The sequence below is a fragment of the Aethalodelphis obliquidens genome, unplaced genomic scaffold (genome assembly GCF_003676395.1).
Source record: "Aethalodelphis obliquidens isolate GAN/ISIS:26980383/991018 unplaced genomic scaffold, ASM367639v1 scaffold8, whole genome shotgun sequence".
NCBI lineage: Eukaryota > Metazoa > Chordata > Mammalia > Artiodactyla > Delphinidae > Aethalodelphis > Aethalodelphis obliquidens.
Window position 1 is genome coordinate 33,239,049 of NW_020837952.1, and position 13,768 is coordinate 33,252,816.

A 13,768-nucleotide genomic window follows, 5' to 3' on the forward strand; every position below is an offset into this window, starting at 1 on the left:
ATTATTATTTTTCAGTACTTTATTTATATCTGTTATATATTAACTTTGTGTTTAAAAAATGTTTTAGTTTAAATAACTTTCTTTTTCATTCTTTACACAGGTTTGATAACCCAGCTGCTGTAAGCCCAACTCCTACAAGGCAGCTAACTTTTAACTACCTCCTTCCTGTGAATGCTTGGCTTTTGTTAAATCCTTCAGAGCTCTGCTGCGATTGGACCATGGGAACAATACCACTTATAGAGTCATTTCTAGATATTCGAAATCTTGCCACATTTATTTTTTTTTGCTTTTTGGGGGCTTTGGGAGTATTCAGTCTCAGATACCCTGGTAATTCCTCCAAGACTGTTTTAATGGTAAGAAAGTTTCTTAAATTTTTAGGTGATATTATATTCAGTTTATTAATTAAGAGTGCCTTTAATTCATCAAAAGCATCTTTAAAGAACTACTGTCTTTCTTTGTTCATGTCATCCTAATTTATGAACTTATTTTAGGTTATCCTAGAATTATATATCAGAATTTGACTAATGCTGCACATTCAGCGTATGAAACAAAGAGTGATTATGAATTTCCATAATTTGATGGGAACTCTGAAATCATGAAGCATTCTTTTTAGCATCATTTTTTTTAATATATTTCTTACCTTTACCCAACTAGATTATACACTCTTTAAAGAAATGAGTCATATTTTATACTTCTTTGTTTTCTTGGCACAGAGAAGAGTGTCAGGTAAGATAAGCAACTAGAAATACATAGCTCTTTATTTTTCATTAGCAAGACTTTCATTACTCCCTGAGGTTTTTCTTACTGTGTTCAGAGAACTCTGATTAAAGTCTTTTCTTGTTTTTCTGAGATCTGTTTCTTTGTAATTTTCTTAACTCTGCCCTCACATCTTACTCATAATAATTCTGTTGCCTCTTACTTTAAATTATGGAAGAAGATAATAATCTTTAACTTTTCTTGAGCATTTACTATATGCCAAAAAGTGGTTTTAATACTTTGCAAATATATTATTTCTGGCTGCAGTCACTAGATTCACTTATTCATTCAATAAAAATTTTTGATTTTCAGCCTATGTAGCAGGTAGCATTTTAGGCACTGAGTATATGATAATAAAAGGAAATACAGGGTCCCCATTTCTACAGAACTTGCATTCTAGAGAGATTTGAAAGAATATAGGGTTTGAAAAAAGAATATTTACTATTCTTTTTGGACCTGTTGAGTTTGAGGTACCTATAAAACAATATGATAGAGATTTCGAATAGCACTTTGTGTCTGGAGTTCAGTGGCGAAGACTGAGCTACACGTAAAAATTTGATTGATTACCATAGAGAAACTTGATAATTGCCGTAGAGATAGTAATTGAAACCAGGATGTGGAGAAGAAGGCCTATGGAGAGGTTATAGAGCAGCCTTTCTCAACTGGGATTTTGTCATATTTCTTAGAGATGGTAACTAGCTGGCACCGTTCTAGGTGTACAGAAGTTAATTCATACACATAATGCATGCCTTAGAGTATTTGGTCTTAATTTTCCCTCAATAAATAGTTGAAGGGGCTTTATAGAATGAAAGAGAAGAAGCCTATATCTAAGTCTTGAAAAGCTTCCACATTACATACCATATAAAGGAAAATGAACCTAAATGGGAGGTACACGAAATGTACAGAAAGGAAAGTGTTTCAAGAAAGAATGGTTAACACTAACAGCTGCTGTCAAGTAGAGAAGTGAGATCAGTTGAATTTGACCTCTTTTACGTATATTAGTTACGTAAATGAAATTTATTTCTGTGGAGTGATTTGATTAGGCAGTGAGGAAGTGAAGATTGCTAGTGTAGGTAACCTGTAGGGGTGATTTAACTTTGAATATTTCAAAGGATGAGACAAGCTTGAATTTCCTAACTTAGGAAAGACAGCCAGTCAGGCAAGGGCTTCAAGTATAATAAACTGCTGATCTTCTGTAGGGCTTGGGGGAAGCACAGAGATCTGGAATTGATGGACCTTCAGAGTCTGGAGTGGGTTGATGGTGGGGGAAGACTATTGCTTGGTTGGCATGTAGAATCACTTTCATTGGAGCACTCAGTTGGCTGTCTCTTTTTGACACAAAGAGATATCACTAATGGGTTGGCTTACAAAAACATTCATTGAGTTGAAATGTTTATATCACTAATGGGTTGGCTTACAAAAACATATTCATTGAGTTGAAATGTTGATTAAATGAGGTTACAACCAATTACTTGTTGCCATGGCTCCAAAAATCTTTTCCTAAGAGTGTGGGAACTTGTTTTATACTTAAGGGGCATAATGAATTGGGTAAGATAACTTAAAGATGTGTTGTCAGAAGAGAAGATTTTTAAGGTTGGAGAGGCAAGAGCATTTTTAACATAGGTAGAAAGTTCATAAGAAAGTGATTAAGTAAATGAAAGAAGAGATGATTGATAGTGAGATTAGAGGTATAGAGCTCAGGTTTGGCCTGAGATAGATGGAGACACCACTTATGGTTACAGGAAGGATGGAAATGAACATGAATGTGGATGTTGGTAGGTTTAGTAGCGGAAAATTGAAGGAAATCTTGTTTTATTGTTTTAGTTTTCTCTGAAAATTTGCAAGTGTGGTCACCTGCTAAAAGTGACATGGGTCAAAATTTTGAGAAAGGTAGTCAAGATTCAAAATAGTCAAAGAGAGTGGGAGTGAGCCTACCAAAGAAACCTAGGAATCCTCAGCAGTCTTAAGGATCAATTTGAAGTTGATCACGAGTTTATGATGATATTAATCTATTTTGCTTTGGGACTTTCTAGTAGTGCTTTTGCTGCTCACATAAATAAAGACGAAGCATATATGTGGTAGAATACATCCAAAGCCGGGGTTCTAACTAAAAGAAAGGCAAAAAAGGCGGGGTGGGTAAATACACAGAGTTTTGGCAAATAAAATAATGATTTGTGTAGTTCAAGCTGAATGAAAAATAGGATATTGCCAATGAAATAAACATACTTATATTAATTAATTACATTAATTATGTTTTATATGTATAAAAAAGGAACACTTGTGACCTTAGGTATAACTGCTTTAAGTATAGTCCTAAGCATACTTTTTTTAAACTTTTTTTAATTTGAAATATAGTTGATTTACAGTATTGTGTTAATTTCATAGAAAAGAAACTTATGGCTTCCAAAGGGAAAGGGGAGGGAAGGGTGGGATAAATTAGGAGTATAGGATTAACAGATACAAACTACTATACATAAAATAGATAAACAACAGGAAACTATATTCAATATATTGTAATAACCTATAATAGAAAATAATCTGAAAATATGTATAAAACTAAACATGCTGTTTTTTTAATGGTGATAATTTTCTGAAGATCTCTGAACAAGATACATAGATCAAAGGAGTATCTCAAGTACCAGATACCACGTTAAGCACTTATTAAATAAGATGTCATATGTATCTCAACAATATTAGTAAGTAGTTATTAATCCCTGATTTATTTATAATGAAATGAAGTCACGAGGTGATATGAATAGTTTTCCTTATGTTATATAACAAGAAGTGAAACAGATTTGCCTCCAAACTCTTGGCTTATTCCACTACCATCCTTCCTTTTTTTTTTTTTTTTTAATTTATTTACTTATTTGTTTTTATTTTTGGCTGTGTTGGGTCTTCTTTGCTTTGCGCGGGCTTTCTCTTGTTGGCGGCGAGCAGGGGCTACTCTTTGTTGTGGTGCCCGGGCTTCTCATTGTCATGGCATCTCGTTGCAGAGCATGGGCTCTAGGTGCGCAGGCTTCAGTAGTTGTGGCACGTGGGCTCAGTAGTTTGCGGGCTTTGCGGGCTCTAGAGCACAGGCTCAGTAGTTGTGGTGCACGGGCTTAGTTGCTCCGCGGCATGAGGGATCTTCCCGGACCAGGGCTCGAACCCATGTCCCCTGCATTGGCAGGCAGATTCATAACCACTGCGCCCCTAGGGAAGCCCCCTCGTTCCTTTTAAGGAGAGTTTACATCACTGGAAGAAGGATATTATGTTCGTTACAGTAAACTTGGTTGGCATACGTTAATAGAGAGCATACTAGAACTTCTGAATAAGTTAATCATTGAGACATTTCTTATTCAAAAAACAGATGTTTTTGAGAGATGGTTTTTCTTTTTTGTGTAGCCTACGCATCAGTCTGTGATGCATCTTTGGTTGAATTTAAAACTTTTAATTTTTTCCGGTGAAATTGCCTTAGGGCATCCATGAATTAATAGGGAATATATTTTTTTTTAAAGGATCATGTATTTAGAAACAAATCTCTGTTTCACAGCTAGCTGGTTGTTTTTAAATCAAGCATTTCTGGGAAGTGGAAAGTGAATTATGCACTCTTAATGTTTTACCTTTTTGATTAAAAAGAAAACACTAAAATTTCAGACATATAAGTTGATATGATACTGAGCAATTTGATGGTAGTGCTTTTCTTCAGATTCAGTCTTTTGTATTATTATAAGTTATTAATTTGTGATTCATGGAGAAAGTATTCTTTTCACTGTATTTACATTTCTACATCGATTTTTACTAATAAAGTATAAAATAGGCATTCCTTCCTCTCAAACTGTTAGAGGACTCTCAAACTTCTGAAGTTTATTCCATTAGGTACTATAAAACAAATCAGGGTAATGAAATATGGAAGCAGATGTCCATAGAAACAGATGTCCTAATGACAACCAACTTTTTTCTTTCCATAAGTTATTTGTGTGCTAGTTATTTGTGTCTTATCTTTTGTAATGGCTTTGTAATTGGAAACCATATGCCATCCCATTTTCAAAATGGCAAAAAGTCTAAGCATTTTGTGATGTTTATTTCTAACACAGTGTACAGCGTTAGAATTTTAGAAATTCTTATAGAATAAAAGACTGTTGATTTAAAGGGACCAGGTTTATTTTTATACATATACTAAGTCTCCGTTAATTGTATGTGACCCATCAGAATACTATGCAAAGTAACGCTGAAGTAATGTATAGAAGTAGTCTACTGTCTTGTCTGAAATGTACCTTATCAATTTCCAGTATTACAGATAGTAGTAAAATAATAAAAACTGATATGTTTGGCTATTTTATCAACCTACAATTTGTAGTTTTATTAAAACCTAATATATTTTACTCTCAATTTATTTTTACCAAAAGCACATAAGTTAGATATATAAAAATTACTGTTTTTTATTTTAGATATATTTTCAAAAAATATTTTTTATTTATTGATAATTGAATGAGCCTTAGGTATAAGTTCTAGCATTCAAGAAGTCTTCATTCCACCTTGCTGACATACCTCCTCATGTTTGTTGTTACCATCCTTAAGCATCCTTCTTTATGTTTAAATCAGTATCCATTATAGTATTATTAAAAATGGTCCACCAGTACATTATCCAAATTCAGTGATAAAATATTTGGATTTGACTGTTTATGTGCATATATTTTTTAATTTAATAAAATGTCTTTTTTTTCTTTGTAGGCACTTTGTTTAATGGCATTACCGTTTATTCCTGCATCAAACCTTTTTTTCCCAGTTGGATTTGTTGTTGCTGAGAGAGTATTATATGTTCCTAGCATGGGGTTCTGTATTTTGGTAGCCCATGGATGGCAGAAAATATCAAACAAAAGGTGAATTAAAATGTTAGTGCATTTAATGCTTATTAACTATAGAATTCAGTATGATACATTTAAGTATTTAAAATGTTTATTTAGTTTTTATGTCATATTTTATACCTTCTTGTTTTTCACATTGACAGTCTCCTCATTGTCTGTAATTCAGGTTAGGAAAGCTACATGACCCCTACCTCATCCTGTGGTCTTCCTCATATTTATATAATTTTATTTTACAGCCTGAGACATAACAAACTTTCAGTCAGACCCAAATGCAAAATAGAATATTATTGAGACTAAAGTTTCAGGTGATCATTGCTACTTCCATATGCAGTGAACTCAGATAACAGTCTTCTTCCTTAAGTGAGTTATATCAGGTTAATATATGTAAAATGCATATAGAAGGCAATCTGTAATTTCTTGCTTCATCGTAACCACCATGTCCTAATTACCTTAAACCAATAGTTAAGGAACAGAATAGTCACTATCTCCTTTTTCTTACTTTCCAGTCACCCTTCAACCCACAGAATTCTGACTTCTCTCTACGTCACTTTACTAACATGTAACAAATTTCCTCTCATAGCTAAATCCAGTCAATGCTTTTATTTAAATTTTATTTCCCTGGCATGTATAAAAAGTCTCAGTCCTGATTCTCTTCCACATTTGTTCATTTCTGCTCAGTTTTCAGATTCTCCCTGCTGCACCTGCTCTTTAAATAATTTTTATTTCTCAGAGTTTTACTAATAGCCATTTTCCTCACATTGCATGTTCTCCCTGGATGATCTCATCCATGATTACAATTTTCAATGCCATCTACCAAACCTTTTCTCTTAGCTTCTATCCATATATCCAGTTATACTCACTACCAATTTTGGAGTGCCTATCACGTACCAACTCCAGGATACACTCTTTAGATTTTTCTCATTTAATCTTGACACTCCTTAATTCCATTTTGCATATTTGAAAATTGAAGCTCATACAAGTTACCTGAATTACACAAGACCATGCAGCTAGTCAACAGCAGAGTCTTGATTCAGATTTACACCTGACTACTTCCAATGTCCATGTTCCTTCTGATCCACACACTATTATCCTGGTTAAGTGGATCTATCAAAATGAAAGAAATTGAACTCTGTTACTGAGACAAAAAGCACAGACTCAGAGAACATTAATACTATTAATACTAAATAAGATCATAGGGATTATTGAATTATAACCATCATTTAAATTTTTTTGAATTTTATTTTATTTTTTTATACAGCAGGTTCTTATTAGTTATCCAGTTTATAGATATTAGTGTATATATGTCATCGCCAATCTCCCAATTCATCACACCACATCCCCCATCCCCACTCCCCACTGTTTACCCCCTGTTGGTTTCCATACGTTTGTTCTCTATATCTGTGTCTCAGTTTCTGCCCTGCAAACCGGTTCATCTGTGCCATTTTTCTAGGTTCCACATATATGCGTTAATATACGATATTTGTTTTTCTCTTTCTGACTTACCTCACTCTGTATGACAGTCTCTAGATTCATGCACGTCTCTACATATGACCCAATTTCGTTCCTTTTTATGGCTGAGTAATATTCCATTGTATATATGTATCACATCTTTATCCATTCATCTGTCGATCGGCATTTAGGTTGCTTCCATGACGTAGCTGTTGTAAATAGTGCTGCAGTGAACATTGGGGTGCATGCGTCTTTTTTTTGTTTTGTTTTAATGCAAATTTAATATACAGTAGTTAAATTAATCATTTTTCTCAGTTTTTTTTAACATCTTTATTGGAGTATAATTGCTTCACATTGCTGTGTTAGTTTCTGCTTTATAACAAAGTGAATCAATTATACATATACATAAGTTCCCATTTCTCTTCCCTCTTGCGTCTCCCTCCCTCCCACCCTCCTATCCCATCCCTCTAGGTGGTCACAGAGCACCAAGCTGATCTCCCTGTGCTATGCAGCTGCTTGCCACTACCTATCTATTTTACGTTTGGTAGTGTATATGTCCATGCCAGTCTCTCACTTTGTCACAGCTTACCCTTCCCCCTGCCCGTATCCTCAACTCCATTCTCTAGTAGGTCTGTGTCTTTCTTCCTGTCTTGCCACTAGGTTCTTCATGACCATTTTTTTTCTTAGATTCCATATATATGTGTTAGCGTATGGTATTTGTTTTTCTCTTTCTGACTTATTTCACTCTGTATAACAGACTCTAGGTCCATCCACCTCACTACAAATAACCCAATTTCGTTTCTTTTTATGGCTGAGTAGTATTCCATTGTATATATGTGCCACATCTTCTTTATCCATTCATCTGTTGATGGACACTTAGGTTGCTTCCATGTCCTGGCCAGTGTAAATAGAGCTGCAATGAACATTTTGGTACATGTCTCTTGTTGAATTATGGTTTCCTCAGGGTATATGCCCAGTAGTGGGATTGCTGGGTCATATGTTAGTTCTATTTTTAGTTTTTTAAGGAATCTCCATACTGTTCTCCATAGTGGCTGTATCAATTTACATTCCCAACAACAGTGCAAGAGGGTTCCCTTTTCTCCACACCCTCTCCAGCATTTCTTGTTTTTAGCTTTTCTGATGATGCCCATTCTAACTGGTGTGCGGTGATACCTCATTGTAGTTTTGATTTGCATTTCTCTAATAATTTGTGATGTTGAACAGCTTTTCATGTGCTTCTTGGCCATCTGTATGTCTTTTTTGGAGAAATGTCTATTTAGGTGTTCTGCCCATTTTTGGATTGGGTTGTTTGGTTTTTTAATATTGAGCTGCATGAACTGTTTATATATTCTGGAGATTAATCCTTTGTCCGTTGATTCATTTGCAAATATTTTCTCCCATTTTGAGGGTTGTATGTGCATCTTGTTTATGGTTTCCTTTGCTGTGCAAAAGCTTTGAAGTTTCATTAGGTCCCATTTGTTTATTGTTGTTTTTATTGCCATTACTCTAGGAGGTGGATCAAAAAACATCTTGCTGTGATTTATGACAAAGAGTGTTCTTCCTATGTTTTCCTCTAAGAGTTTTATAGTGTCCGGTCTCACATTTAGGTCTCGAATCCATTTTTTTTTTTTTTTTTTGCGGGCCTCTCACTGTTGTGGCCTCTCCTGTCGTGGAGCACAGGCTCCGGACACGCAGGCTCAGCGGCCATGGCTCACAGGCCCAGCCACTCTGCAGCATGTGGGATCCTTCTGGACCGGGCCATGAACCTGTGTCCCCTGCATCGCAGGCGGACTCTCAACCACTGCGCCACCAGGGAAGCCCTCTAATCCATTTTGAGTTTATTTTTGTGTATGGTGTTAGGGAGTGTTCTAATTTCACTCTTTTACATGTAGCTGTCCAGTTTTCCCAGCACCACTTATTGAAGAGGCTGTCTTTTCTCCATTGTATATTCTTGCATCCTTTGTCATAGATTAGTTGACCCTAGGTGCGTGGATTTATCTCTGGGCTTTCTGTCCTGTTCCATTGATCTATATTTCTGTTTTTGTGCCATAACCATATTGTCTTGATTACTGTAGCTTTGTAGTATAGTCTGAAGTCAGGGAGTCTGATTCCTCCAGCTCTGTTTTTTTCCCTCAGGAGTGCTGTGGCTATTCAGCATCTTTTGTGTCTCCATATAAATTTTAAGATTTTTTTGTTCTAGTTCTAGTAAAAAATGCCAATGGTAATTTGATAGGGATTGCATTGAATCTGTAGATTGCTTTGGATAGTATAGTCATTTTCACAATATTGATTCTTCCAATCCAAGAACATGGTATATCTCTCCATCTGTTGGTATCATCTTTAATTTCTTTCATCAGTGTCTTATAGTCTTCTGAATATGAGTCTTTTGTCTCCCTAGGTAGGTTTATTCCTAGGTGTTGTATTCTTTTTGTTGCAGTGGTAAATGGGATTGTTTCCTTAATTTCTCTTTCAGATTTTTCATCATTAGTGTATCAGAATACAAGAGATTTCTGTGCATTAATTTTGTGTCCTGCAACTTTACCAAATTCATTGATTAGCTCTTGTAGTTTTCTGGTGGCATCTTTAGGATTCTGTATGTATAGTATCATGTCATCTGCAAACAGTGACAGTTTTACTTCGTCTTTTCCAATTTGTATTCCTTTTATTCTTTTTCTTCTCTGATTGCCGTGGCTAGGACTTCCAAAACTATGTTGAATATAGTGGTGAGAGGGGACATCCTTGTCTTGTTCCTGGTCTTGCAGGAAATGCTTTCAGGTTTTCACCATTGAGAATGATGTTTGCTGTGGGTTTGTCGTATATGGCCTTTATGATGTTGAGGTAGGTTCCCTCTGTGCCCACTTTCTGGAGAGTTTTTATCATAAATGGGGTGTTGAATTTTGTCAAATGCTTTTTCTACATCTATTGAGATGATCATATGGTTTTCTTCAATTTGTTAATATGGTGTATCACATTGATTGATTTGCATATATTGAAGAATCCTTGCATCTCTGGGATATATCCCACTTGATCATGGTGTGTGATCCTTTTAATGTGTTGTTGGATTTTGTTTGCTAGTATTTTGTTGAAGGTTTTTGCATTTATATTCATCAGTGATATTGGCCCGTAATTTTCTTTTTTAGTAGTATCTTTGGTTTTGGTATCAGGGTGATGGTGGCCTCATAGAATGAGTTTGGCAGTGTTCCTTCCTCTGCAATCTTTTGGAAGAGTTTGAGAAGGTTGGGTGTTAGCTCTTCTCTAAATGTTTGATAGAATTCACCTGTGAAGCCATCTGGTCCTGGACTTCTGTTTGTTGGAAGATTTTTAATCACAGTTTCAATTTTATTACTTGTGATTGGTCTGTTCATATTTTCTATTTCTTCCTGGTTCAGTCTTGGAAGGTTATACCTTTCTATGAATTTGTCCATTTCTTCCAGGTTGTCCATTTTATTGGCATAGAGTTGCTTGTAGTTGTCTCGTAGGATGCTTTGTATTTCTGTGGTGTCTGTTGTAACTTCTCCTATTTCATGTCTAATTTTATTGATTTGAGTCCTCTCCCTCTTTTTCTTTTTTTTTTGCGGTACATGGGCCTCTCACTGTTGTGGCCTCTCCTGTTGCGGAGCACAGGCTGCGGACGCCCAGGCTCAGCGGCCATGGCTCACGGGCCCAGCCGCTCCACGGCATGTGGGATCTTCCCGGACTGGGGCACGAACCCGTGTCCCTTGCATCGGCAGGTGGACTCTCAACCACTGCGCCACCTGGGAAGCCCTCCCTCCTTTTCTTGATGAGTCTGGCTAATGGTTTATCAATTTTGTTTATCTTCTCAAAGAACCAGATTTAGCTTTATTGATCTTTGCTATTGTTTTCTTTGTTTCTATTTCATTTATTTCTGCTCTGGTCTTTATGATTTCTTTCCTTCTGCTAAGTTTGGATTTTGTTTGTTCTTCTTTCTCTAGTTCCTTTAAGTGTAAGGTTAGATTATTTATTTGAGATTTTTCTTGTTTCTTGAGGTAGGCTTGCATTGCTATAAACTTCCCTCTTAGACAGCTTTTGCTGCATCCTGTAGTTTTTGGGTCATCCTGTTTTCATTGTCATTTGACTCTAGTTATTTTTTGATTTCCTCTTTGATTTCTTCAGTGATCTCTTGGTTATATAGTAACGTATTGTTTGGCCTCCATGTGTTTGTGTTTTTTACGTTTTTTTCCCCTGTAATTCGTTTCTAATCTCATAACGCTGTCGTGAGAAAACATGCTTGATATGATTTCAATTTTCTTAAATTTACTGAGGCTTGATTTGTGACCCAAGATGTGATCTATCCTGGAGAATGTTCCATGCACACTTGAGAAGAATGTGTAATCTGCTGCTTTTGGATGGAATGTCCTATAAATATCAATTAAATCTGTCTGGTCTATTGTGTCATTTAAAGCTTGTGTTTCCTTATTAATTTTGTTTGGATGATCTGTCCATTGGTGAAGTGAGGTGTTAAAGTCCCCCTCTATTACTGTGTTACTGTTGATTTCCTCTTTTATAGCTGTTAGCAGTTTCCTTATGTATTGAGGTGCTCCTATGTTGGGTGCATGTATATTTCTAATTGTTATATCTTCTTCTTGGATTCGTCCCTTGATCATTATGTGGTGTCCTTCCTTGCCTCTTGTAACATTCTTCATTTTAAAGTATTTTGTCTGATATGAGTATTGCTACTCCAGCTTTCTTTTGATTTCCATTTACATGGAATATCTTTTTCCATCCCCTCACTTTCAGTCTGTGTGTGTCCCTAGGTCTGAAGTGGGTCTCTTGTAGACGGCATATATATGGGTCTTGTTTTTGTATCCATTCAGCAGGCCTATGTCTTTTGGGTGGAGCATTAAATCCATTCACGTTTAAGATAATTATCGATATGTATTTTCCTATTACCATTTTCTTAATTTTGGGGGGTTTGTTTTTGTTGGTCCTTTTCTTCTCTTGTGTTTCCCACTTAGAGAAGTTCCTTTAGCATTTGTTGTAGAGCTGGTTTGGTGGTGCTGAGTTCTCTTAGCCATTGCTTGTCTGTAAAGCTTTTGATTTCTCCATGGAATCTGAATGAGATCCTTGCTGGGTAGAGTAATCTTGGTTGTAGGTTTTTCCCTTTCATCACTTTAAGTATATCATGCCACTCCCCTCTGGCTTGTAGAGTTTCTGCTCAGAAATCAGCTCTTAAACTTATGGGAGTTCCCTTGTATGTTATTTGTTGTTTTTCCCTTGCTGCTTTCAGTAATTTTTCTTTGTCTTTAATTTTTGCCAATTTGATTAATATGTCTCTCGTCTTGTGTCTCCTTGGGTTTATCCTGTATGGGACTCTCTGCACTTCCTGGACTTGGGTGGCTATTTTCTTTCCCATGTTAGGGAATTTTTCGACTATAATCTCTTCAAATACTTTCTCAGGTCCCTTCTCTCTCTCTTCTCCTTCTGGCACCCCTGTAATGCGAATGTTGTTGTGTTTAATGTTGTCCCAGAGGTCTCTTAGGCTGTCTTCATTTCTTTTCATTCCTTTTTCTTTATTCTGCTCCACAGCAGTGAATTCCACCATTCTGTCTTCCAGGTCACTTATCCGTACTTCTGCCTCAGTTATTCTGCTATTGATTCCTTCTAGTGTAGTTTTCATTTCAGTTATTGTATTGTTCATCTCTGTTTGCTTGTTCTTTAATTCTTCTAGGTCTTTGTTAAACATTTCTTGCATCTTCTCGATCTTTGCCTCCATTCTTTTTCCGAGGTCCTGGATCATCTTCACTATCATTATTCTGAATTCTTTTTCTGGAAGGTTGCCTATCTCCACTTCATTTAGTTGTTTTTCTGGGGTTTTATCTTGTTCCTTCATCTGGTACATAGCCCTCTGCCTTTTCATTTTGTCTATCTTTCTGTGAATGTGGTTTTTGTTCCACAGGCTGTAGGATTGTAGTTTTTCTTGCTTCTGGTGGATGAGGCTGTCTCAGAGGCTTTGCAAGTTTCCTGATGGGAGAGGCTGGTGATGGGTAGAGTTCAGTAAAACTTTAATCTGCTTCTCTACTGATGGGTGGTGCTGGGTTTCCTCCCTGTTGGTTGTTTGGCCTGAGGCCACCCAACACTGGAGCCTACTCAGCTCTTTGGTGGGGTAATGGCGGTAATGGAGGTCTCCCGCCAAGGGGTACTTCCCAGAACTTCTGCTGCCAGTGTCCTTGTCCTCATGGTGAGCCACAGCCTCACCCTGCCTCTGCAGGAGACCCTCCAGCACTAGCAGATAGGTCTGGTTCAGTCTCCTATGGGGTCACTCCTCCTTCCCCTGTGTCCCAGTGCATACACTACTTTGTGTGTGCCCTCCAAGAGTAGAGTGTCTGTTTCCCTCAGTCGTGTCGGAGTCCTTCAGTCAAATCCCACTAACCTTCAAAGTCTGATGCTCTAGGAATTCCTTTCCCGTTGCTGGATCCCCAGGTTGGGAAGCCTGACGTGGGGCTTAGAACCTTCTCTCCAGTGGGTGGACTTCTGTGGTATACGTATTCTCCAGTTTGTGAGTCACCTACCCAGCAGTTATGGGATTTGATTTTATTGTGATCGCGCCCCCCCCCCCACTGTCTCATTGGCTTCTCATTTGTCTTTGGATATGGGGTATCTTTTTTGGTGACTTCCAGTGTCTTCCTGTTGGTGATTGTTCAGCAGTTAGTTGTGATTCCAGTGTTCTCACAAGAGGGGGTGAGAGCACATCCTTC

At 36.9% G+C, this 13,768-nt stretch overlaps 1 protein-coding gene across 3 annotated transcripts in view; it reads left to right on the top strand.

Annotated features, from left to right (window-relative positions):
- The window catches only part of TMTC3 (transmembrane O-mannosyltransferase targeting cadherins 3), an 83,323-nt gene that overhangs the window by 30,122 nt on the left and 39,433 nt on the right, over positions 1-13,768 (top strand). For all 3 annotated transcript variants that reach the window (XM_027107143.1, XM_027107144.1, XM_027107145.1), the window contains exons 7-8: positions 101-353; positions 5,470-5,618. In XM_027107143.1, the coding sequence (XP_026962944.1) occupies positions 101-353; positions 5,470-5,618 (402 nt within the window). The remainder of the gene's footprint in view (positions 1-100; positions 354-5,469; positions 5,619-13,768) is intronic.